The following is a 27,740-nucleotide window of genomic DNA, read 5'->3' as shown; positions in this document are numbered from 1 at the left end:
TTTTTCTTACAAGCATATTTACTGAGCAAAGACAGCATACCAAACCACAATAATGTAAAAATAAGTGTTTATTTTGTGTATATGGTAGTTCTCAGACCCTGTAAACATTCAGCGTTATCCATTCCACTTAAAAACTGCTTTTGAAAAGCTATCTGCCCCACTCTGATTTTCCTAAAAGCTCGTTACTATCATCCTTGATTTTAATGATAAATATTGGCTAGACAATAAACAAGGCTGTTTCTTCTAGTTATAAACTGGCCTTGATATATTCAATTTGCTTTAATAAGTCTTCCCTGAATTGCTGTCACCTTTCAACAGCAGTACCTTGCTGCCCTGCTGTCAAAGTAGATTTCACCCCCAAATGGTTATCTGTAATGAAAGAATACAAAGGTGAACTTTCTCTTAAATTTTCTTTTAAAGATTCATTTTTGGATAGATAAAAAGCAGTCAGAAGTGCAAAACAACATTAACTGTACTCTCACAGTTACAGTCTATAAACTGAGGCATTCATTTCACAGCTCAGAGGATAATTAGCACCTTCAGAGCATACAATCAGTGTGAACAGGCCTAGCCCCCAGATGACTATATTCATCAATGTTCACAAATCTATCCCAAACTGCTGGCATCCCTACATGCCTACTATGTTATAAAGTTTTATATAAAATCCTTTTGCATTTCTTGGAGAAAATTACCTTTCTGATGAAATACTGTTTGCAGTACGAAGCTAGGAAACAATATTAACACATAAAATTAAATCGTTACAGGCATCTAAGTGATGCTTCTGGGAGCCAAAAAGGAGGTATTTCTGCATTTCACGTAAAAAAACATATCAAAAAGCAAATGCTGGGCTTCCCTGGTGGCGCAGTAGTTGAGAGTCCGCCTGCCGATGCAGGGGACACGGGTTCGTGCCCCGGTCCGGGAAGATCCCACATGCCACAGAGCGGCTGGGCCCGTGAGCCATGGCCACTGAGACTGCGAGTCCGGAGCCTGTGCTCCGCGACGGGAGAGGCCACAGCAATGAGAGGCCCGCGTACTGCAAAAAAAAAAAAAAAAAAAAAAGCAAATGCTTTAAATACATCTTTTTTTCTGAAAGAAATGCCTGCATGAAAATTTTAAGACCATTCCTGACTGCTATCATTTTTAGTAAGCAGCTGAATATAAATTGTAGTGTGAAGGTTAAGATAAAGGATACCCGAATATGTGTAATACATGTGCTTCCTAGTTAGATCTTGTGCAAAATTTATAAATTCCTTTTTTAGAAAGTTTAAAATGAATAGTTTAAAAATCAGAATAACTAATTTGAAATGTTGATTATATCACCTGTCTAGGGTTAAAAAAAACCATCCTACTCTGTTTTCCTTATTGTGGTATTTATTCCTCTCTTTGTATAGATCTCTAAAAATTAGAACTTCATATGGCTTGGACAATATGGTTTACTGTAATATAAATAAGATATAGTAATATCTAACAATCACAACTGCTGGGATTCTGAGTAGCAAGGAAAACAGGTCTTATAAAGCCTGTGTACTTCATCTGCTGGGGAAATAAAGCCATTCTCAAAGGATGTAAAACTGAGATTACTGACTTAACAAGCTATGTAATCTAAATTCCCCTGACACTCTTCAGTTCTGTCTTAGCTAAGGATAAAGTAAAGGGGGTGATAAGGAAGCAGGCCCAGTAATAGCGGTAAGAGTTGAGAGATGAAGGCTGATCTGCAGGCAGCCTACACGAGGCAGACTGACACTGGTGATGCAGACTCCGTGGCTGCACTAAAATGCTGAAGTGAATGAAGAGGGTAAGCATGACTACAGTGACTTTCCTTAAATGTTGGTTTTGAGTACCTACCACGTGAAATATTCTGAGTCCAGTGCACAACAAATAATTCTGTTAACTAAAGTAGGTATCACAGGACTTCGACGAGGCAACACACACTTTGGTGAGTTGGTTCCTATATATGCCTGTAAACAACAGAACTTCTTTTTCAATGTCCCCTAATTCAGACTGGCCTCTTTGATTATTCAAAATCATTAATGCTTGCCATATGTCATCTATGAGATCCTGTTCCAGAATTAACACTTCAAAACTTTATAGGATGCATCTTAATATCAAAGAAAGATGAAATTAAACAGAGATACATGTGTGCTTGTTAATTCTGATTATGAGTAAAAATACTGATGTTTAAGTTGGCACCTGTGTAGTAAATAACAGAATATTTGTAGAGAAGAAGTAATAGCTGTGAGGAGTATACTTTACAAAACTCAAAGATGACCTCAGAGCTGTGGTCCATGTCTGTGTTCCTCTAGCCACATGGGCTGCAGTCTGGATCCCTTCCACACACCCTCACTGCAGTGCTGGGCTGGACGTGCTGCCTTCCTCTGGGCCGCCTGTGGCGTCAGTCCTGAGCTGGGCCTTTTCCACTGCAGGGGAACCTTCCACACACTCTGGTATCTTTTGGCCAGAGACAGGCTTAGCAGACTGGCTGCTTTCAGTCAGTGTGCTTTCTCCTGAGATTCCACCAATTTCTTTGGGCTTTGTATCCAAAATAGGTGATTTATGCTACAAAGTAGAGAATTACAGTGTTTTAATTGTTTAATTAACATAATGTGAAAGTTCGTAATAAACATGTTCAACAAGTTCCCACACAAATCTGTTATAGCAAACGTTGAACTCTTTCAAGTCCTGGTTCCAGTGCTGGATTGTAATTATATAAATGTTATTAAGCCTCACAGAACTGTACATGGAGGAATGGGAAACTCAGGATATGCCAGGTGGTCTAGTGATGCAGCTTAAGGAAGGGTCAGGAAGACTGGTGACCAGTACTGCTAACTCCTCTTGCTAGGGAGAATAATTCATTCAACAAATATTTACTGAGCATACATTAAGTTCGAGGTGCTGGGGATACAAGACAACAAACAGACAAAAACCCCTGCCCTCCCTGGAATTTACATTTAAGCTGGGGAGAGAATCAGGCAATAACTTAACAAAGTATCATGCTGGGGGTGGGAGGGTTGGATAGCTGTTTAAATTAGGGCGGTCTGAAAAGATGACATGAGCAAAGGCTTGAAGAAATGAACCTTATGAATATATTGGGAACAGCATTCTAGATAGTGAACAGCAAGTACAAAGGCTTGAGTTCAAGGAATAGGCAGGAGGCCCTTGTGGCTGAAGGAGGATGAGGGTGGAGGGGGCGCAGGAGGAGAGAGCAGCGTGGTAACAGAGGTGGGAAGCCCTAGGCCATCTTGATATCTTTGGCTTTCCCTTCAAGTGAGCCCGGAACTCACTAGAGGATTTTTGAGATGAGTGACAGATAACCATTAACTATTAAAGCTGAAAGGAACATCTTAATTTTCTAGACGCAGGCAGATATGTTCTTTTAAGGAACTCCATGGGAAGGGATTCTACAATTTCCTAGATTCTACTGCGCTTCTTACTATTTCTCAAAGGTTTGCGTCTGCAACCTAAACTTTGCAAATGACAATACAAAGTCCTCTCTCAAACAGAAATGGAAATGTCCCTTTAAATGGCCAATAATGGTGGAAAAGAGGCCTCACCATTCCACAGGTAAAAAGTATAGTCTAGCCAGCCAACGATATAAAAGATTTGGGAAAGCGAGGTTTTTGGTCCTTTCCCAGCTCACTCTTCATCTACCTAAGGCTTCAGGGCTCTCCTGCGGGTTGGCTCCCTAAGGCTCCAGGCCTTCAGTGAGGACTTCTCTCTGATCTCTTCAAAGGTAGAAATTTCAGTCATGCTCACTTGTTGGTTTCCTATGAAATGTCATTATGAATTACCATCTGTTCCAACAAATTACTGTTAAATACTATTTAACATAAAAATTAAATCTCATTTCTTCTGAGGAGGCTGGACTAACTTTCAACCAGAAAGGGGGAGAGTGAATAATTATTATCACTGGTGATATAATTAACCATGAAAAGTAAAAGCACTTAACCAAAAGCACTATAGGAAGCACTTACACCTAGTATGAAGGGACAGCGAAATAAACAGTTGCTGACTTACACTGGGTACCACCTTGGGATGCTCTCTCGCCTCTGCGTCTGGTAAATCAAATGCCGGAAGCACTTCAAGGCTCTTGTTGCCAGTCTGAAATCTCAAGTCAACATCTCTCTTTCTCAAAACATCTCTTCTACCCTCACATGTTTTGTCATTAGGGCCTTGCTCAATGGGGCCAATTTGGCCCCTGTAATAGAAATCTGCATCACCTGCTCCACCATGGGGTCTATAATCAATTTCCTGCTGCCATCTTCTTTCACCTGGCTGAAGTGCCTGGGGTGGTTCTCTTTCAGGGCCACCCACATGTCTCAGCATATCAACTGATTTTCCAGCACCATAGCAGAAACTCTAGAAGGAAAAGAAATACATATTCCTGAGTACTTAATGGCTGACTTACAACGAAATTTTGAGGTGCTTTCCACGGTGCCAACAAAATTTCATAACTTGTGGCATGTATAGACATAAACATCTTAATTTCACTGGATTTTCTCTAGATTAATACAGGGCCAGAGTAGCCAATAAAATTTGCGAAATCGCCAAGTATTAAGCAGACATTTCAATCAGCTGGACACATTTTTATTGAATTATAACAGCAGTTAGGCTAAAGCCTAGAAATTTAAAAGGTATTAATTGTCTGATCATTGCTCATCTGTTGTCTACATTCACACGCATCATATAAGGCAAATGCTGAAAATTAAAGTTGTACACCATTATGTAAATATTCTCCTGTAGGTTTATTTTTTACAAACTCGCTTTAGCTACAGCTAAAATTCAACAGGTTTTGAGTCACACCCCAAGGGAAAAACTAGGCAGCAGTTCTCAAAGTGTGGCCCAGGGACCCCTCAGGGGATCTCTGAGACTCTCAGGAATCTGTGAGGTCAAAAGTTTTCATAATACAAAGACATTAGTCTTCTTCACTCTCCTCTTGTACAGCAGAGTCTTGTGGGGCTACAGTGACTGCCTCACTCTGATGGCTCATGCACTGTGTGCTTGTGTATACTTGTATTTTAAAAATTTCTGGTAAATATCAATAAATAAACCTCCCACAAACAAGTGCTCTTTGTGGTGTTCAATTCTGAAGAATACAGAAGGGTCCTGAGAACAAAAAGTTTGAAAACCACTGTACTGGAGATACTACTCTTTGAAGACAGAGCAGCAAAAGGCCTCTTCTTAGGCAGCAGATGAAGCAACAAGCGATGAAGGGGTTTTGCTTATAATTTCAGTCTTAGAGACTAAACTACTACTATACAACTAATGTCACCTAACAAAACCATATCCCTAAACCAATGAATCCTAATCACAAGCCAAAAAACAAAACAAGAATAATTTTTAAGTAAATAGATCATAGTGAATTTTGTATCCTTAAGGGAAGACAATTCTTTAATAATTTCCCCAGGCACATCTGAGTTCTTTGCATTTTGTTTTATGAGACAACTGCTTTATTAGGGTAAGGGCTGAAAATCAACCAAAAAAAGAGCTGAAGAGACCATGGATGACTGACAAGTAATACTGTAATATTCCTTAATAAATGTCTGCTCCTGGATCCCCCAAATTGTTTCTTAGTACACCCACCTCTTTCTACATCCCTTTCTGATGCTATGTTAAACCCACTGTTCTTCTGTTCTCAGTGCGGCAAAAATTCAGACTGAAATAAGGTCCCCTTTCTCAAAGAAGACATAACTGATATCATGTGTAGTAATTCATGAAGTTTAAAGAACAAATGTTAAAAGAGGGTATTATTCTAAATCACCGCTTTGACATCTACAATCAAACTTGAGAACCGTTTTCTTGCTTAGAGGAATGTACAAGTAAGTATAAACAAACATTTATCACTTAAAAATCATCTTTTCATACCATTAAGCATGACTTAGCCTGATTTACAACATAAAAGAAACCTAATAATTTCAGAATTGCCTTTTTTCTGTAAATCCTGTTAATTGTTAACAGTGCTATATACTAACCAGGACAGCTAATGCCATAATTATCAGCACTGGAATCTGTAGTAACACTGGGATCTCCTTCATGAGTGCTTTAATAAATTCACCAGTTCCTTTTCCAATATGCTTCAATGGCTCCGTGACAAAGTTGGTGAATGTAACTGCTAGTGCCTACAACAAAAGATAAAAACAACTTAATTTTTTTCCTCAAAGGATTGAGGCATATAGAATAAGCCATAATCAACTGTACTGAGGCTGAAATTATGAAATTCCATACATTTAAATGTTATCATATACTTTTCATGTGAAAATCACTGTGTAATGGAAGTATTTTTTTCTAGAACAAAGGTTTATTATTAGCAAAATGATGGTAAAAAACACTAACAATTTTTAATAAATACAGAGACTTTTTACTTGCTTTGTATAAGTAATTTTCACAAAATATATTCTAACCTTTGTTGGTGGGACCAACCAAATAGGGTTGACTAATAAGAGCTCATAGTATTTTTGGCATGAGTCATCCTTATAGGTCCATGAACTTCTAAGCCATTCTATTTAGAGAAACAAAAACAGTCATTTTTTTAAAAAGTCATATTTCATTCCCAAATAAGACAATATTTTAGTTTTAACTGTCCCTCTCCCCACAACCCCCAATCAATTTTAAATTGTTTTGCAAACAGTCTCCCACTAACAGTGATTTTTAAAAATTTCATCTTATGTCCAAAATGTTTATTTTAAAAATCCATTCAAATTATACAACTCTTATACAGGTAAAATATATTTTATTAAGATTTCTAAAAGGTAAACAAAAACAGTTCTTTACACACACAAAGGAATCCAAGTAAAACTGGGGAAATCTGAGTAAGATTGGTGGCTTGTATCAAAGTCGATATCCTGGTTGTGATACTGCACTATTGTAAGTATGCAAGATGTTACCAGTGGGGGAAGTGGGTAAAGGGTACACAGGATCTCTGTTTCTTACAGCTACCTGTGAACCTACAACTATGTCCAAACAATTTCAATTAAAAATGTCAGTTCTTTACTTATTTTACAAAATAAAGTAGAACATTAGTTCTCTCACTTTTTCTAAATCAGACTCATGTACATTATGTACTAGCAAGAGCTACAGGAGGCATTTAGTTGTCCCCTGAAGCCAGGAAGCAAGGCTGGGCTGGTTTGGCTCCCATATCTTTTCAAGAAAATTAATTTTTTGGACACCTTGATTTGTTGCTGAGATTCTATTCTGGGTCAGTCATTAGAGACTTGCATTTATAAAGAGACTTTGATCATCAAACCATTCCCACTGTTAGATACCTATAACTAAAGGCAGTCAACATTAGTGAGTGTTCATAAAATTTGTAAGAAAAAGTAAAATAATTCCTAATTTTTAAAAAAAACAGTATAGTAAAGCTACAATAAGATTTCACACGTCAATATAAGGAGATTAAATCGAAGATGGAAATGAATTCATATATACATTGATTCACTTCTCTAATAAACTTCTGCTGAGGACCCAGAATGTGCTAGGCACTGTGCTAAGGACTAGATGAACAAAAGTGAGTCTAATGCAGGGAGACAGATAATATAAGAGCCAGCAATATACACACTTTCTATCCCTTTCCTGTCACATTACATGAACACAGAAGTCACTGGTCTGAAACCTAAGACGCTTCTTGCCTGTTCTGATACTAAAGATTCAGTCATAGAAAGCCTCCTTCTGGCATTTTATCATTTCTTTGTAATTATTAATATGTTTTTTCATTCTCAGAAATTCTACTCAAAATAAGGCCAAGGGAACCAACACCTTACCCAAGAGACTTCCAGTCCAATCCATGTTCTCAGCACACACATTGTTTAATGGCTCCATCTTGGCAACTTCAGCCTGATGCTGGGCAAAGGCTAGCTGACCAACACCAAAGGGAACCATGAAAGGCTGCTAACAATGAAGGTTACGCCTACACATCCTAAAAACCTTAGTTCAAAGTGTGTCTTCACCATTCACCCAAACCAGATTATTTAAAAATTTTTCACAGAAAAAAATATATTATTTTTTAAAAGTGGCTCTTTTCAGCTCATGGCAAAACAGTCTTAATGCAACAGGTAAAGAACTAACTACAATTGCCTTCTTTATAAAGTAATTATGAGGAGGAAGGAAAACGTTTTTACTAAAAAGATTGTTTTAAAAATTAGTTCAAATATAGCTGATATCATGCCCCCAAAGATAGCTATACATATTAAACGACTACTCATTCTCTTATACAATTCATGACAAAATGGTGTTTTGCTTTGGATGATTTTTAGCACAAATGACAAATATGCCTTTTAAAAATAAAAGCCCCGGGGGAAATCATTGAGAGAACAATTTTCAACCAAACTACCTTATTTCCTCCAATTTGTAAATACTTAGTTCTAGAAGCTATAGAACTTAGAGCTAAGGAAATATCACAATGATTTAATCAGATGAATTCACTGAAAATAGTTGGCTACTTGACTCACCCTGCTAAAAAGGTCTAAAATTTTCCTTAAATGATTATGCTATTTTGACAGGAACAATAATGCTTCTTCAAATTTCTATATATAACGTGGTCCTGATTTTTAAAGAATTAAAAATTTGGAAAAAGTTTATAAAGAAATACCTCGGGGCGTCCCTGGTGGCACAGTGGTTGAGAATCTGCCTGCCAATGCAGGGGACATGGGTTCGAGCCCTGGTCTGGGAAGATCCCACATGCCGCGGAGCAACTAGGCCCGTGAGCCACAACTACTGAGCCTGCGTGTCTGGAGCTTGTGCTCCGCAACAAGAGAGGCCGCGACAGTGAGAGGCTCGCGCACCGTGATGAAGAGTGGCCCCTGCTCACCACAACTAGAGAAAGCCCTTGCAAAGGAACGAAGACCCAACACAGCCCAAAATAAATAAATAAATAAAATTTAAAAAAATGGTTAAGATGGTAAATTTAAAAAAAAAAAAAAAAGAAATACCTCAAAATATCTACAGTGATTATCTCTAGGTGGTAAAATTATAGACAATTTTATTTTATTTTTTCGCCACTGCACGCAGCTTGCGGGATCTTAGTTCCCTGACCAGGGATCGAACCCAGGCCCCCAGCAGTGAGAGTGCCGAGTTCTAACCACTGGACTGCCAGGAAATTCCCTAGACAATTTTTAAGAATTAAATTTCTCTGTATCTTTCTATCTTTCCTATCTTCTCTACCATAAATATACCACTTTTATATTCAGAAAATAAACTAATTTTAAAAAACAGTATTTTGGTATCACTTCTAGCAAACAAAAAGACATACCCCAAATTACCTACATGAGAATTTTTCAAGTGTGTCTACATAACTCTATTCTGATTTAGCTGTCCAGATGCCACCCAACATCAGGAATTGGGTTATGAAAATCAGGACTGCACATTTTTCCCCACTAACTGGTCAAGGACCCAAAACACCAGGGACACCTGAGCAGCTGCCAATTTCCTCACCATCACCACCTCTAATCACTGCCTCCTGCCCTCGTCTGAGGCAAGATTATATACTAGCTCTAAATGGATTACAGTCTTTCATTATGAAGTAACGTTTGAAAATTTAAAAACCTTCTATCTATACAATACCTTATATAAATACATCCAATTCCATCCCAAACTGATGAGAAAACTGATGAATAAAACACGTCTCAACTGGGTGTACCAACGAACATATGTCCACAGCTCAGTAGCTACTAACACCACGATGCAGAGCAGACACAGAAGCATCTCAAAAACAGAAACAGAATAGAAAGAAGAGTCACCGCCAAGCCATCCTTCCCAAAAACAACACTGATCGTCAGCAAAAACAAAAGAACTGGACTTGAATATGCAAAATCATTTGTACCATTTTGCTGCATGTTTGTCAACCCAGTAACAGTGACTTAGTATGAGTTCTCAACATAATTATGGTGGGGTTTTTAAAGTGTTTTAAAAAACAAAAACATGTTAAAATAAAAACATGTTAATCATGTCCCCCTCATCCCATCTTACCATGAATACATTATATGGATCCACTCCAAAGGAATCTTCAAATCGCCACTTCCATGTTTCAAAATTATGAAACTTAAAATTAATTAAAATATCACTTAGTGCATCATCCAAGGCTCCTGGCTTCCAATCCTCTCCACTGAGAAACTTTTGTATTTCTAACAAGGTTTGTCTCTTAAGGATAATCTCGGCATCATAATGCATATCACCTTTGTTTTCATCAGGCTGAATTAAATTTGCCAGAAAAAAAACAAACAGAAAAGGAGAATTTTATCATTACTCAATGAAATATTTTAAGACAAAAGCTAATTTGGAACTAAATATATAATTAGTTCACAATATTTCACAGGTATAAAATAAGAGGAATAATATCTACCTGTCTGACTCACAGGCCAACATGAAAACCAAAGATAATAACGTGAAAAACACTTCAAAAATTATAAAACTCTATGCAAGTAACATACAGTACATTTTACTAAATTACAGTTGATTCCTGCTATCTGCAGTACTTACATTCTATAAAGTCACCCTGCACACTAGTTAGCAAATACTGAACCATGGCTCCTACAGGAAATACAGGGTTAGGTTCCTGCAAGCACATTTTCATCAACCAATCAATTCATAACCCTTTTATGTTACTGTTTAAAGACACCTTAATATAGGGACTTCCCTGCTGGTCCAGTGGGTAAGACTCCACGCTCCCAATGCGGACGGCCCAGGTTCAATCCCTGGTCTGGGAACTAGATCCCACATGCATGCCGCAACTAAGAACCCTGTGTGCTGCAACTAAAAAAAAAAAAACCATCCCGCATGCCACAACTAAGACCCAGCGCAGCCAAAATAAATAAATATTGAAGGAAAAAAAGGAAAGAAATTAAAAATATATATAAATAAAGACACCTTAATATATATACTGTGGATCCATTAACACTGAGCTCATAGCCAACAGCACTATGACTAATGACTGAACTAAGCTTAACTAACAAGGGAATTTTCTTTAAGGCACATCTCAGCCTTCTTGTGCTTAGGAACACTAGACAGCATAACACTTGGGAGATTTTTTTTTTTTTTTTTTCCTGCAGTACGCGGGCCTCTCTCACTGTTGTGGCCTCTCCCGTTGCGGAGCACAGGCTCCCGACGCGCAGGCTCAGCGGCCATGGCTCACGGGCCCAGCCGCTCCGCGGCATGTGGGATCTTCCCAGACCGGGGCACGAACCCGCGTCCCCTGCATCAGCAGGCGGACTCTCAACCACTGCACCACCAGGGAAGCCCGGGAGATTTTTAAACAGCAAAATTTTAAAAATTAAAAAATGAAAGCCCGAAAAAATAAACAGACCACATAAAAGTACTTGTTTATAACATGAGAGCTGAAAACAAGAAGGCAAAAAATGGCCTTGTTTCACCTCAGCTGAGAATGGGCTCACTGAGCAACTCAAACGTTTTGTCGCTCCGCGCATATCTGAAAGTGACCACAAAAGCAGGAGTACTGATTCTGAGGTTACAAATAAAGTTTAATATTTGAAATATTCAAAAATATGGAATCCACAAATAATGAGGATAAACTATCATTATTTTATGATTCCATTTATGACTTTCCATTTGCTGACACAGTTTTCAAATAGCCTAAAATTTGCAGTAGTACAAATAAGAAAAACAAAAAGGATCTCAAAAAGCAGCAAAATCTGGTTTCCATAAATATGCATGACAGTCACAACTATATTACTGAGAGTTCAGGTTAGCAAAATCATTATAAACATTATCTTTTCTAATAGTAAATACTGATATTTATATTAAAAAGTAAATATAAAATGAGAAAAACCAAAGTGTCATGTAATATCACAAATCATCAGTAAGTATAAAAAAGCATCCATTGATTAATATTTCTAAAAAACCAGGAACGAAATATTCCGAGCATCTCCATCTTGAGTATTTTCTGACTCTACCTGTTTCCTCATCTATAAAATAGACTCTTTTCCACCTTGCACTCAGTTATAAGACTCAAACTGAAGGGTGTACATGTGAGTACATCTGCTTTTACATCTCCAAAATAAGGTGGGATTACTATTCATCTAACACCCCCTTTTTTTAAGTTTTCTTGATGTTTCGACTCCTCAAAGTGAAAACAATGACTCTAAAAAATGGAATCTTAACATTAATCATGAACAGTATGTGCCTGATATGTAATTTCTATAAAGCAGCCTTGCCACAGTAAACAGCTAGGGGGAAAAAACTACTTAAAACACACTTTTCTTTTTCTCAATATGTAATATTACATCATCTGAATAAGAAAGTGTGGAAGTGGTAGAAAACAGGAAGTAAGGACTGGGATAGAATTTCCTTACCAAGTCATGAGTTTATTAAGTTTCTAACTGTTCAGTAAAGTTCAAATAGCAAATTTAAAACAATCTCCCTCTGGACTTCCCCTTCACCTTCCAATACAGGGAGGCGTGTGTTCAATCCCTGGTTGAGGAACTAAGATCCCACATGCTGTGCACTGCAGCCAAAATTTAAAAAAAAAAAAAAAAAAACCCTCTCCCTCCAACTCAATTAAGTGGTAGGGCAGTGCACAGAGTAAGTAAATCCCCATGAACTACAGGAAAAAGAGGAGGGATCTGCACTGCTCACTTGCCTTCCACCAAACCACTGTAAAGCAGGCAGCTGCCTTCAATCCTGCATGAATAGGTTTTGGTAAAAGGGTGAGTCAGGTATTCTCTGTTGAAGCATAATGATGCTTTGCCACTGCTTGATATAATGTGAAATTAATAAATAATGAAAATATCCACTACACTGATCAGTATCACAGCACCAAATACTCACAAGGCCAAGCTTTCTGGTTTCAATTAAAATCTTATTTAAGTATCTCCTAAAAACAGGATTGCTTTGACTTTCACAGTCTTTTCTCATCTGCTTTTCACACTCATCGATCTGTAACCACAAAATAAATACAACATTAGTTAGCGTCAAAGTTTAATGTAATAAGGGTCAAGTTTCTAGCCTAGTGGCCCCATTGAGATCAAAGTAAGGAGCTCGTTATTTTTTATCAAGCTCGCATTAAAATGTAGATCTCACCTGCTTCTTGTGGGTTCTCTTTGCAAAGGGCAAGTAGGCAACAAATAAGGAACACATGTCCCACACTGTACCCTGACTGGCAGTTTTCTTGCTGACTTTCAGCAATTTTAAAACTGAAGATCATGGGCTTCCCTGGTGGCGCAGTGGTTGGGAGTCCGCCTGCCGATACAGGGGACACGGGTTCGTGCCCCGGCCTGGGAGGATCCCACATGCCGCGGAGCGGCTGGGCCCGTGAGCCATGGCCGCTGGGCCTGTGAGCCATGGCCGCTTGGCCTGCGCGTCCGGAGCCTGTGTTCCGCGGCAGGAGAGACCACAACAGTGAGAGGCCCGCGTACCACAAAAAAAAAAAAAAACCTGAAGATCATGAAACAAGGAAGCAGAGATGTGGACAAGCAGAACATCTGGACCAATCTGCCTCTTCCTAATTCCAAAGTAATGGTTTAACAAAGAAAGGAATGAAAGGAAAAAGCGGGGGAAAAATAACCCAGAAAGAGAGGACAAAGAGAAACGGGGATAGCATGAAGCCGGAAAATGAAGGACACAGCAAAGATTTTCTTGAATGTGCATATTACTTTTGGCCTTTTATTAATTTTTCCTGCCAACTATCGATCACCCCCTACCATATGTCAGGAACCATGGCTTCTCCAGAGTGTCCTACACATGGCACCCCCTCTGCACAGAGTCCTTCATTAGAACAGACTTCCTCTGAAATTAGCTCTACAAACACCACCGTGGCCTAGTCTCTGAGGGAGGGTAGTGCACATCTTACAGACATTTAGAACCTGTGAAAAAGTACTTTTTACTTGAGTGTGGACCACAAGTTGCATGGAGCACTGAAGTGGGCTTCAGATGATGAACATACAGAGCAGCACACACAGACTCAGGACAGAAAGACACTCAAGAAGTCACAGGGCAGTCTCCTCTGCTTTCAGGCAAGGTTAACAAACCCTAAGAATTTTTAGTTTCTTTTTAAGAGAAACAATCTTTTAAGAGAAACGATTTTTTAAAAACAAAGACTAAAGACTCCATTTTACCAATCATGTTGTTACAACGTTTGAACCAAAGTCACAAACAATGGAATGAAAAATTTCAGTAAAAAGGCATTTCTCCATTTCCTAACATCCAGCCAAATTAATTCACTACACCACAAAATGCAGTTAAGACTGAAGCAAATTTTATCCAAGCATTTCTTTGCTAGCACTCGGGTGAGAAAACATTCACATTTGGTAAGAACCACAAGCAGCTGCTTATAGATCTCGAATTCAGATATATCTGGATCTCAATTAAAAAGCCCTCCCAATCTCTCAAGCTGGAAACCTCCCTCATTCACACTAGCCTTCCCTATCCTTTTCCCCTCCTCCCTCAACCATCACAACTTGCTTATTCTACCACGGAAAAGTTGCACGCTTTCCTCTTCTCTTCACCCCGTCACTGCCTCAGTGTGAGCCTCCAGTGTCGCTGGACCTCTGCCATCCCCCCCATCCCAGCCCCCTCCACACTGCCACCAGCACCCTGCCTCACAACCAACTGAGGTGGGTTCCCGCAGCATAACCTGTGTTCAAACTCGCCAGCAATCTTGACTTACTTCCTCTCTCATAAACTCTACTTCAGCCACATAAAGGACTGAATAAATGAATAGCTACCACACACTAAATTATAATAATCCCTTATATTTATAAGAGCAACTCTTATGCTTAGAAACTAGCAGTAGAGCCATTTCTTCGTTTGCTATATTTGTTGTTACTACAGCCCAGCATTGCAACAGGTGATAGAGCATCACCTTGTCCCATTCCTTGTCCCAAGAAATTTTCAGTCTGGTAAAGAAATAATTACTGCATAATGAGATGTTATTACAGCAAAATAGAAGTACTATTTTAAAAATCAAAGGCCAGAGTAACTAAAGAAAAATAACCCATATATATGTCAATTGTAGTTTAGATAGAAACACAAATAATGTTAGCAACGACAGGAAAACAGAGAGCAATTTAACATACTATAAATAATACAAAAATCATGAATAAAAAAACCTAACCTTATAAGTTAAAGAATCAAGTCTGCTGTAACATTCTGACAATTCATCAGCATGTGATAAGTCAGGACTGACCTCTTCTTTCTCTGATATACCATACTTCACCTAAAGCAAAGGAGAGAGAGATTTTCTTTCTTCATAGTTCAGTTGTAAAAATAACCTACAGTTAATGAGACTAAAATTTTTACTTCATCATTTTATGGCTTTGCTCATTATATTCCTCAACTGTATTAAACCACCAAAAAAGTAAGAGCCTCAAATTTATACACTAGCTAAGAACTAAAATCAAATTAGTTTGCTTCTCGACGGGCTTTACATTCAAATTTGAAACAGAAATAAACAGATGAGGTTGAAATCATCTTAGACTAGGAGGCAAGAAGACATTCTGCATGATTGCTAATCATTGATATAGGATTCTCATAGCTCTGTGAAAAACAATAACAAAAGTAGACTATTTCCATCACAGGACTGATAAGGTGTTATACACACATGCATTTTTTAAATACCTGAGATTTTCTCATTGTTCCTGAAGCAGCATCATAGTTAAGCATGTCTGTGGGGTCAATCCAGTCATCATCATGAGCATAAGCAGTTATCAGCCACAGACATTCACAAAAGAGCACAGAACACAGCATCCTGCATGAAGGCTACAAAAATTAATAGATATAGTGAAGTATGATTACTTTTGAAGGAAACTGTTTTAATAAAAACAATCCACTTCCTTCTAGTGTTAAGATAATGCTTTCTTAATAATAACTGAATTAAAAATATTCAGTTAAGTGGTATTCGCATAAAAACACATACACACATGCACACATATTCTATTCTCACTGAGACAAAAAGTATACATAAGATTTTCTAAGTGATTCAGCAATTCCACTTCTAGGTATATCTCCAAGAGAAATGAAAATATACGTCAACATAAAAACTCGTACACAAACATTTATAGTTGCATTATTCACAATAGCCAAAAAGGAGAAACAACCCAAATGTCCCTAAACTGATGAATGAGTACCATACAGTGGAATATTATTAGGCCATAAAAAGGAATGAAGTATTGATACATGCTACAACATGGATGAATCTTGAAAACATCATGCCATGTGAAAAAAACCAGTCACCAAAAACCATATATTATATGATTCCATTGATACAAAATGTCCAGAATAGGCAAATCTATGCAGATTGGTAGGTATATAAGTTTGAGGATATAATAAGGGACAGAGGGGTGGTAGTTAAATGGTACAGGGTTTTTTTCTGATTGAAGTATAGTTGATTTACAATGTTGTGTTAGTTTCTGCCATACAGCAAAGTGATTCAGTTATACATATGTATACATTCCTTTTCATATTCTTTTCCATTATGGTTTATCACAGGATATTGAATATAGTTCCCTGTGCTATACAGTAGGACCTTGTTATTTATCCGTTCTATATATAATAGTTTGTGTCTGCTAACCCCAAACTCCTAATCCATCCCTGCCCCACCCCTTGGCAACCACAAGTCTGTTCTCTATGTCTGTGAGTCGGTACAGACTTTTTTGGGTTTTTTTTTCAATTTTATTTATTTAATTTATTTATTTTACTTTTGGCTGCATTGGATCTTCGTTGCTGCGTGCGGGCTTTCTCAAGTTTTGGCGAGCAGGGGGCTACTCTTCATCGTGGTATGCGGCCTTCTCATTGTGGTGGCTTCTCTTGTTGTGGAGCACGGGCTCTAGGCGTGCGGGCTTTAGTAGCTGTGGCACGCAGGCTCAGCAGTTGTGGCTCGCGGGCTCTAGGGCACAGGCTCAGTAATTGTGGCGCACGCGCTTAGCTGCTCCACGGCATGTGGGATCTTCTCAGACCAGGGCTCGAACCCACGTCCCGTGCATTGGCAGGCGGATTCTTAACCACTCTGCCACCAGGGAAGTCCCCGGTACACAGTTTTTGATGAAAAACTCTGATGAAAAGTTTTAGATAGTGATGAAAAACGATCTAAAATTAACTGTGGTAATGGTTGTACATATCTGTGAATATACTAAAAACTGCTGAATTGTACAATTTAAATGGGTGAATTGTATAGTATGTGAATCATTTCTCAGTAAAACTGTTTTAAAGAAAACAGGTATTTGAACCAAACCCTCCCCATCTCCCATTTTTTTTAAAAAATGGGAAATTTAAAAGGTGCAAAATTAAGATTCAAATGATGTGACTGAACTCTCAAACAGAGAAAACAGCTTGCTTCATCTAAGCCTCTGCATAAACACCCTCAAATCGTATCTCAAAACACAGTATCTCCTCTATTCAAGTGTCCAACACAGTAGTCATTAGCCACATGTGGCTACTGAAATTTAAATTAATTAAGATTAAGTTACATTGAAAGTCAGTTCCTCATTCTCACTAGCTGCATTTCAAGTGCTCAGTTGTCACATACGGCTAGTGGCTACCAAACTGGACAGCGCAGATACAGAATCCTTCCACCACTGCAGAATGTTCTGTCAGACAGCCTCTCTTATACCTTACTCTGAATACGGATCAGGTGGGGGATTTCTAAGAGGAGAATGCCCTGGGCCCTGCCCATAAATGGCTTACACTCTAGCTGCAGGAATAAAAGTAACTCCAGGCTAAACTAAACACTCTTTTGTGTTCCTGGTGTGCTCTGTTTCTTCTTCTAGAGTATCACACACTGAAATTAACCACTTACTGGGCAGTCTCATCCCTTAGCACCGCGGCTCTCAGTCTTGGCCGTGCATTAGAATCACCTGGGAAGCTTCTTAATCCTCCAATCTTCTGGCCACATCCCAACCCAACTGAATCAGAATCTCTAGGTGAGGGACCCAAGCATTGGGATTTTTAAAGCTCCCCACCGGGTTCCATCACACAATGAAGGTAGAAAACCACTGCACTGTAACGTGAACTTTTCCAGGGAAGGTAACATCTTACTCAAGTCTAAATTCACCTTCCCAATGCCCTCTCCATCTTGCCCCCTCCATCTCTCCAAGCCCAACACTCAGCCCAGTGGCCAGCAAGTGAAAGACATTCAGCAAATGTTTGTTAAGCCGCAAATGCAAATGATCAAAGCCTCAGCAGGGATTCAAAGTGTTTTAGGGGCTCACAGGATGAAGAAGCACATCTGACTGGGAGAAACTGGGAAGATTTCATGGAGGAATGGGCATGGGAAATGGACTTTGAAGTATGGGCAACATTCTAAGAGTATGAGATGAGGGAGGCAGAGACAGAGAGGAAAATGTACTCCTCAGAGACTGGAAACACGAGAATGGACATGGCGGAACACAGAGGTGGAGAGGTGGCTGAGATGACTTTGCAAAAGTAAAAACGCTTATGACTAACTTCACGGGCTAACAATAGCTTTCAAGGGTGATGGGAACTACATTTTGGGAAGATGAAACTAGCATTAAATGTACACTCAGAGAGTTCAACAAGGAGGCTTGAGTAGAAAAAGGATGTTGGTCTGAAAGAGTGATGTGGATGAGAACAGAAAGAACCCATCGGACATGTTTAAAAGATTAATTCTATAGACCTCAGCAACTGAATGCACGTAGAAGGAAAGAAAGAGAACGATGGCAGACAGGACTCCAAGATTTTAAGGCCTACCAACAACAAAAATGGTGCTATCATTTTCAGAACGAGAATAAGGTTTTGGGAGAACGTTCAGCACTCTCTTGTTCAACGTTTACAAAATACCTGCTGGATACTGGGCACTGTCGTAAGTGACAGGGCTACCAGGAAACTAGACCAGCCAGGTCTTCTTTAAGAAACTTACACTCTAGTGGGGGATGACAATGGATTGGCAAAAAAAAAAAAAATTCAGATAGTGATAAGTCATATAAGGAAAATAAAACAAGGCAATGGTGTAGATGGATTAGGTAATGCTGGGTATTTTAGAGAAGGCCTCTGAGGAGAAGAAACATGGCCTCAAATTCTCTATCATTTCCCGCACTGAGAGATGGAGTTTGTTTCCTTTCCTCCTAAATCTGGGCTGGCCGTGTGACCAGCCAAAATACTGTGGTAGAAGTAATGCTGTGTTGGTTCTGGGCCTGGCCTAAACTATACCAGGATCAGCTGCTTCTACTTTACCACTCTGGAACACCTGCTTTTGGGACACCCTCTTGGAACTCAGCCACCACGCTTTGAGAATGCCAAGTCACCTGGAGAGACTACGTGCAGGGGCACACTGAGCTCCCAGTTGGCAGCCAACATCAACGACCAGCCATGTGGGTGAGCCTTCTAGGTGGTTCCAGTCCAATCCCTTGGTAACTGACTTGGTGATCCTGCCAACATCATGTGGAAAAAAATAACTACCCAGCTGAGCTCAGTCAAGCCCCACAAGCCACGGACTCATGAGAGATGATAAAATGGTTGTTGAAAGCCCCTAAACTTTGGGGTGGTTTGTTACACAGTGGTAGATAACCACAACATTTAAACAGAAAAATGATAAGCTAACCTTAGGAAGATTTAGGAAAAGAAAACCCAGAGAGAGGGCATAGCAAGCATAAAGGTCCAAGCAGGGATTATGTTTGAAGCATTCAAAGAACGGGCAAGAAGGCCAGAACAACTGGGTCCTGGGAATGAGTTGGAGGGGAGAATGGGAATAGGCCACAGCAATGAGTGTGGTTTTTACTCTAAGTGTAATAGGAAGCCACCCACTAGAGAGGGTTTTTTTTTTTGAATTTTTGAATTTTATTTCATTTTTTTATACAGCAGGTTCTTATTAGTTATCCATTTTATACCCATCAGTGTACACATGTCAATCCCAATCTCACAATTCATCACACCACCCCACCAGCCCCCCGCCACTTTCCCCCCTGGTGTCCATACGTTTGTTCTCTACATCTGTGTCTCCACTGGAGTTTGAGTACAGACGAGATAGAATCTGGGTTACATTCTACAATGACTGGGGCTACTATGTGGAGGCTGGAAGAGAAGAGCAAAAGCAAGAGACTAGAAAGGAGGATTTGCAGTAGTCCAGTTGAGAGATGAAGGTGGCATGAACTAAGACAGCAACAAATGCGATGATAAATGATAAGATTTTTAAAATTTGAGGTAGACATTACCACATGTGGCGAAGACCAGCTAACAGGTCACCAAGCACATTCCATCTTCTTCCTTCTGGACACATGGTAACTACACATCCCAGCCCATCCTCCAGTTAAGTATGTGACAATTAAGTCCTAGCCAGCACAAAAGCAGTGCAAGGATATGCAACACATCCATGAAAGCCTCCCACACGTGACCCTCCATCAGCTGGCCCCCTCGACCATCAGGGAATGGGGAAGGCACTGAGCCCTAGAGGAGGGCAGCCAAACTAAAGGAGTTGGGACCCTAAATGACCACATGCAAGGCCACCTACTACGTGGGAACATGTTTTTTGACTTTCATGTGAACAAAAATACATTTCTTTTATGGTAAGCCCTGAGATTTGGGGGTTTGTTTTTTTAACACCATCTTGTGCTACCCTAACTAATCCAGAAATACACTGCAGAAATTGCCGGTAAATTGGACGTAAGAAGTAAGGACAAGAAAAGATTCAGGATGACATCAAGGTTTGTGACCACGGCAACTGGAAGAATGGGAAAGACTGAGGGACACTCAGGTGAGCAGATACCAAGTTCTGACATACCAAGAGCTCTGTTTTAGACACCGTACATTTCAGATGCCTACTAATATCAAAGTGGAGATGTCTAATACACAGTATGGAGCTAAGGAGAGGAGTGGGGCTACAGAAACACAGTTGGGAGCCATCAGGATGTAGATGAGGTTTAAAGCCACAGACTGGATAAGATCACCATAAGATCCATTAAGAAGATAAAAGACTGAGTCCTAGGGCATGCCAACACTTGGAGGTCAGAAAGAAGAGGGGGAACTGACGAGACACTGTCAGTGAGTACTAGTAAGGCAGGAAGAAAACCAGGAGAGGCTGGTATTCCAGAAGCCATGTGAAGAAAGAAGGGAACAGATAACTGTATCAAATGCTGCTGAAAGATCAGGTGATCAGAGGGCAGCAAACTGACCACTGGATTTGGTACAGCAGTTTTTAACAAAGTGTTAGGGACAAGAGCCTGACAGGAATAAAGGAATAATTCAGGTAAAGGTTTGGGGTTAAGATGACATAGTAACTCCTTGCTCCAAAGCACTCCCTGGACTCCTACTTCTGGCCAAGATGGAGTAACAGGGACCAGATTTACCTTCCTGCCTGAACAACCAAGAAAGAACCCTGCATAAAATATGTGAGATGGGCTTCCCTGGTGGCACAGTGGTTGAGAGTCCGTCTGCCGATGCAGGGGACACGGGTTCGTGCCCCGGTCTGGGAAGATCCTCACAAGCGGCTGGGCCCGTGAGCCATGGCCACTGAGCCTGCACGTCCGGAGCCTGTGTTCTGCAACGGGAGAGGCCACAACAGTGAGAGGCCCACATACAGCAAAAAAAAAAAAAAAAAAAATGAGATGGTTTTCAAGAAACTGGACACCAGGCAAGAAAGAATGGTGGTCCTTGAAATATGGGAAACAAACATGGACAGCCCTTCCACTGCCCCAGGCTACTGTCTTAAGTAACCATGGGCACCCAGAGGGGAAACTCAGGGAGAGCCCAGGAGCTGGGATCCTTGAGGAGATGGAGTTGAGTCTGGAGAAATCAAGGCAGCTGGAGTTCAGGAGGGAAATTTGCATAGAGACAGACCTGCAGAGGTCTGCAGAGGGTCCCTGTTACTCCATCTTGGCCCCAGCTCCTTCAAAAACCCTTGAAATTCCCTGAGTGATAGGACTGTCTGTTATGCTAATGAAGTGCCTCATGGTGGGCTCCTAGATAGCTTCAGGTTGGGGAACGGTCATCCAAAAGACCAAGCACATGATTAGAGGGTTGGAACTTTCAGCCATCCAACCTCTGGGGATGAGAGGGCAGCTGGAGACTGAATTCAATCATGTGGTCAATGAATCAATCATGCCTACGGACTGAAACACTGATAAAAACTCTGGACACTGAGGCTCAGAGGAGCTCTCTGGCTGGTGACAGAGTGATGTGCTGAGATGGTGACACACCTGGACTCCATGAGGACACAAAAGCTCTGCGTTCTCCCCCACAGACTTTGCCCTATGTGTCTCTTCATTTGGCTGATCTTCATCTATAGCCTTTATAATAAAACCATTAACTGTAGAACTTTCAGTGAGTGGTTCTAGTGAATTACCCAATCTGATGGGGTAATGGGAAGCCCTCAATCTATAGCCAGTTGGTCAGAAGTACAGGGGGCCCCCAAGACATGCATCTGATGTGGGGAAAGTCTTGTAAAGGACTCTGCCCTTAACTTGTGGGGTGTGCAGTAACTGGATAGTTAGGGTCAGAATTGAACTGAATTGGAGGACACAGTGTGTTATCAGAGGAATTGGTATGAGAACAGACTCCCTTGAATATTCAGCACCACACTGATCAGTGCACACATAGGAGGAAAGTACCTGAGGCCTGAGAAAGAATCACAGAAAAGATTCAATTCAAAAACAAAGAGTAAAAATTAATAAATTAGAAAACATGTAATAGAGAAGATAACAAAACCAAAACTTGGTTCTTTGAAATGATGAATAAAATTGATAAACCTATAGTAAGATTAATGAAGAAAAAAAGAAGGCCCCCAAAACCAATATCAAGAAACAGGTTAAATTCATTCATGATTAAAACAAAACACTTAGCAAACCAAGAATAAAAGAAAACTTTGTCAGAGTACTACAGCAAGCATCACACTTGGTGGTAAATATTGAAACCCTTCCCTCTGAGATCAAGAATGAGACAAGGGAGAAGGTACTGGAGGCCTTCTGAGACGATGGCAATGTTCTACTCCTTAACCTGGATGGTAGTTACATAGGTGCTTGCTTTTTAATAATTTGCTAAGGTGAACATTTGTATTTTACACACTTTTCTGTATGTATATTTCACATTTTACAAAAGGTTTTTTTCCCCCCATGGGAAAGACTAATTAAGATATAGTTATGCTTATTTGCAAGGCAGAAATAGAGACACAGATGTAGAGAACAAACTTATGGATACCAAGGGGGGAAACAGGGGTAGGATGAATTGGGAGATCGGGACATATATACACTACTATGTATAAAATAGATAACAAAAACCTATTGTATAGCACAGGGAACTCTACTCAGTGCTCTGTGGTGGTGACCTAAACGGGAAGGAAATCTAAAAGAGAGGGGATATATGTATACGCATAACTGATTCGCTTTGCTGTACAGCAGAAACTAACACAACATTGTAAAGCAACTATACTCCAATGAAAATTAATTTTAAAAAAGTATTGTTACAGTCTAAACTGCATCCCTCCACCAAATTCATATGTTGAAGTGCTAACCCCCAGCTCTTCAGAATACTGTATTTAAAGGCAGGATCTCTAAATAAGTAATTAAGTTAAAAATGAGGTCATTAGCCCTAATCCAATATTACTCATGTCCTTATAAGCAGAAATTTGGACACAGGTCAGAGGGAAGATGATGTGAAGACAAAGGGAGAAGACGGCCACCTGCAGAGAGGTCACAGAGAAACCCACCCTGCTGACACCTTGATCTTGGACTTCCAGCCTCCAGAACTGTGAGAAAATTAATTTCTGCTGTCTAAGCTGCCCAGTCTGTGGTACTTTGTCAAGGTAGCCCTAGCAAACTAATACAAATTTCTTTAGACATAAAAAAAACTAATAAAGTCTACAACCCACAGACTCTTGATATGTTAAAGAAGTTTAACCTCAATGAGGAAAGGTGTGAATAAAAGAAACAACAATGAGCATAGGAACTGATCAAGCATATTGATAAATTTAGTAAACAACTGATAGTTTTTTTAAAAAACCTAACTTTCTATGTTTAAAAATGTAAAGCCAAAATACTAGATAACAATAATGATGGGAAAGGCATCCTAAAATCCCTGTCACGCTCCAGAGATGCTTAGAAATACTGGATAACTGTATTACTTTACTGGGGAAAAAAAAAGAGTTAAGCTAAGGAATAAAGCCTTGAGAAGACCCAAATACAAAAGGAGAGTAAAGACTAATGAGAGTAATAGAAGGCAAGCTAAAAACATGCAGTGTTTTATGCAAGAGGGGCTTAATTTGAAGGAGGTATTAGTCAACTATATTAAATACTTCAGAGAAAATGAGAAAAATAAAGTTTGAAAAAAGCCATTGGATTGGTTAATTAGCTGGTCATCTGTGAACTGACTTTCACAGAATGACAGGGAGAAGCCTAATTCTAAGCAGTTAAGAACTAAGAAGGTGAATAGAGAACAGACTTGTGGTTGCCAAGGGGGAGTGGGTTGGGGGAGGGATGGAGTGGGATGGTGGGGTTAGCAGATGTAAGTTATTATACACGGACTGGATAAACACCAAGGTACTACTCTATAGCACAGAGAACTGTATTCAGTATCCTATGATAAACCATGATGGTAAAGAATTTAAAAGAAGAATGTGTATATATATGTATAACTGAATCACTCTGCTGTACAGCAGAAATTAACACAACATTGTAAATCAACTCTACTTCAATGAAAACAAAAAAAAAAGAATTAAGGAATTCTCTGGCGGTCCAGTGGTTAGGACTCCGCACTTTTTCACTGTGTGGGCCCGGGTTCAATCCCTGGTCCGGAACTAAGATCCTGTAAGCCGCATGGCGCGGCCAAAAAAAAAAAGAACTAAATAGGTGACAAGGGGAGTGTCTGAACTGAGCAGAGACTAGGAAAAGATGGCAGTGTCTAATATCAAGGCTACAGTTAAGGCTTTTCATAGGCAACAAAGTTTTACATGACTTCATCAATAGAAATGAATGAGGAAGGATGGAAATAAAGGTTCTAAAGCAAAAAGAAGAGAAGCTCAAAGTTCACATTACTGTTTGTATCAACAGGATACTGAAAAAGTCCATTGGAAAGCCCAGAGTGTCCCTGTGCACGCAGAGGCTGGGATGGAGAATGGAGATGTGGAAAAACAGCACTAAAGGGAGCATTCCACAAAGGGAGATGAATCAAAACGCCTGTCAAGCAGCTGAGTTTTGACTATGACCCCCACAAAGTCATGCTATTGGCAACTAGGCTATTTTCTCCAATAATGATCAGCAGATCCAGGGACAGGGTTTAGCAATGCAGAAATGATGGAAGACCAGGAGGTGATGCAGAATAGTGAAATCAGCTGCAAAGTCAGGGCCTCCTGCCAAATCCCTGTGGTCACTGATTTCTCCTTGAGAAATCCTTCAGATAATCTCACACTTCCTCCAAACAAAGCCACATCTAAACCTGGTGGAGATCTTGTTAAGAAACAGATTCTGATTGAGTAAATCTGAGGTGGGCCTGAGATTCTGCATTTCTAACAAGCTCCTAGTGATGGCAGAGACACTGGCCCACAGACCACACTCTGAGTAGCAAAATATTAAGGAAAAGTAACCATCCTATGTTGGTGTAATTCAGTGGTGGCACGTGTTATTCTACCATTTGTCAGTAATAGTCTCTCTCCCTTAGTTCTATTTTTTAAAAATTTTTTCATCTATGTGTCTTTGACACTAATAATGTAAAAATTATTATATAATAATAGTAACTAGTATTTGATTACTATGTGCGAAAACCGGTTACGTGCATTCATTCATTTAATCCTCACAAGAACTCTTAGAAGTAGTACTATTATTATCTTCATTTTATAGATTAGAAAAACAAGTAACTTGCCCAAGACCACTCAGCTATTAGGTGGTCAAACCCAGACTGGCTCTACCTAAAACTGCCTCTCCAGGACAAGATGCTAGTGGCATCTTCTGAGAAGATGGAGAGGAGGAACTGCGGGATCCCCACCTCCACAAAGCAGAAAATACGGAGAGTGGACTTTAACAGGAGTTACTAGACTGTACAGCTACCAACAAAGACAGAGATCTCCAAGGAGACTGCCAGCCACTGAGTGGAAATCGGCACAAAGGAGACACACCTGATTTCAATGAATTTACACGTGAAATGAGTAAGACAAAGCTAACTTGGGTATTAGAGTCAACTTCTGTATTAACCTAGAAGTAGCCTGGCATAAAAGTCAGGGTCTTGCAATTTAGTTCGTGTGCGTTGTGCAGTTTCCTGGAACCGTGGTTCTCAAACTTGAAAATATGCATTTCTAAAGGTTCCTCGATGACTACGATGATGATGCCAGTAATGGTGATAAGCTAGTCTGGGGACCACACCTTCATAACCACCATCATAGTGAAAATCGTCATTGTTTTTCACCACCCACTCATAAATATGCATCTCTATTAACATTCAAATTAATTTGGAGTTTTTGAAAACAACTACAAACAAATCCGAGCCATTCTGCTGACGGTATTTGTTCAGATTGTACCTAAAGTTTTCAGAGATAACTGAAGCCAACAAAAGTCAACGTTCGCTCGCGTCTCGCTTTGCCCTTCTTGCCCCTTTTCCCTAGGCCGCTCTATGAATGGCGTAAAGTAAGAGCAACCGCGTGGCACCCAGAGTTAAGACCGCCAACGGGCCGGGGAGATAAGGGGGGCAGGTTTCTCGCTCATCCCGGTCTGCGCCCCTTTCCTAAGTCCCCAGCAGGCCCGGGCGAGCTCGGCCCCCGCCAGCACAGAGGTCCCGGCCTCCCCTGCGTCGCCGCCCGCGGGACCCGCCCAGGCCGAACCGCAGCCTCGCCTGCCGCACAAACACACCCGACCGGGCGGACTCACGTCTCTGGTCGCCAGCTTACCGCTCCGGGAAGACAAACACCTACCCGAGAGGCTGGAGAAGATGGCGAGCCGCCCCTCGAGCCGCCGAGCACTTCAGCGGGGTCCTACCTTTCGCTCGGCCTCATCGACTCGCTCGGCCTGCAGCTGTACGTCCTTCCCGGGTGCGCAGCTGATTGGCCTGCCGAGGGGGCGGGGCCGGCCCCCGTCGGCTTGTTTTAGGCAAGAGTTTTTTTTTACGCTCGTCAGCCGAACTCTGCAAGGGAAGGCTTACATGGAAGCCAAATATATAAAACGGATACGAAGCGTATTTTCTTAGTATCGATTTATTTTATAAGTTCTCGAATGTGTAACATTTGCAGTAAAACCCGGGAATCTATTTTGAGTATAATTTTTTAAATGGGGCATAATGAATGACAAACTAGTTCTAAAGTATTGGGTACTGGGGAGGGGTGGGGGAGTGCACGCTATGTGGTAGTTGGAAATAGTAAGTTTTCTTTTCATTTTATCCCTTACTGGCCTTGCAAGCTCAGTAAAGTTCTCCAAAGAGGAAATAATGAGTTTTACACACTTGGAAGAAATGAGAGGTGTACGCAGAAGTTATTGGCAGCAAGTTTAAAAGTGAGTTAAAATTTGGTATATCATATAGTACACTTGAGTGTGCGTGTTGCTTATCACAATTTTTTTAAATTAAAATACACTGGACAGGGACTTCCCTGGTGGTCCAGTGGGTAAGACTCCGTGCTCCCAATGCAGGGGGGCCAGATTGGATCTCTGGTCGGGGAACTAGATCCGCATGCGTGCTGCAACTGAGAGTCAGCATGCTGCAACTAAGAAAGTCCGCAGGCCATAGCTAAAAGATCCCGCATGCCACAACTAAGACCCAGAGCAACCAAAATAAATAAATATTTTTTTAAAAAATACACCTGACATAAAATTTACCATCTTAACCATTTTTAAGTGTACAGATGTGTCATTAAGTACATTCATACTTGTGCAACCATCACC

At 40.3% G+C, this 27,740-nt stretch overlaps 1 protein-coding gene across 4 annotated transcripts; it reads right to left on the bottom strand.

Annotated features, from left to right (window-relative positions):
* Positions 1-50: 50 nt before the first annotated feature.
* On the bottom strand, positions 51-26,894 carry CLCC1 (chloride channel CLIC like 1). Of its 4 annotated transcripts, none has more exons than XM_030868889.3 (11): positions 26,780-26,894; positions 15,559-15,699; positions 15,056-15,157; positions 12,772-12,879; positions 9,958-10,179; positions 9,553-9,693; positions 7,755-7,848; positions 6,399-6,496; positions 5,970-6,116; positions 4,015-4,356; positions 51-2,556 (listed from the first exon to the last, which is right to left on the bottom strand). In XM_030868889.3, the coding sequence occupies exons 2-11, from the start codon at positions 15,685-15,687 to the stop codon at positions 2,341-2,343; spliced, it is 1,599 nt and encodes a 532-aa protein (XP_030724749.1). In that variant the 5' UTR covers positions 15,688-15,699; positions 26,780-26,894; the 3' UTR covers positions 51-2,340. The 4 variants fall into 4 exon arrangements, with proteins under 4 accessions (XP_030724749.1, XP_030724750.1, XP_030724752.1 ...); XM_030868890.3 differs by having other exon boundaries at positions 26,736-26,864; XM_030868892.3 differs by lacking the exon at positions 12,772-12,879.
* Between the last annotated feature and the right edge of the window lie 846 nt (positions 26,895-27,740).

This window comes from Globicephala melas, chromosome 1 (assembly GCF_963455315.2).
Source record: "Globicephala melas chromosome 1, mGloMel1.2, whole genome shotgun sequence".
NCBI lineage: Eukaryota > Metazoa > Chordata > Mammalia > Artiodactyla > Delphinidae > Globicephala > Globicephala melas.
The sequence above is the reverse complement of the archived record's forward strand: the minus strand, read 5'-3'. Positions and strand labels throughout refer to the sequence as shown.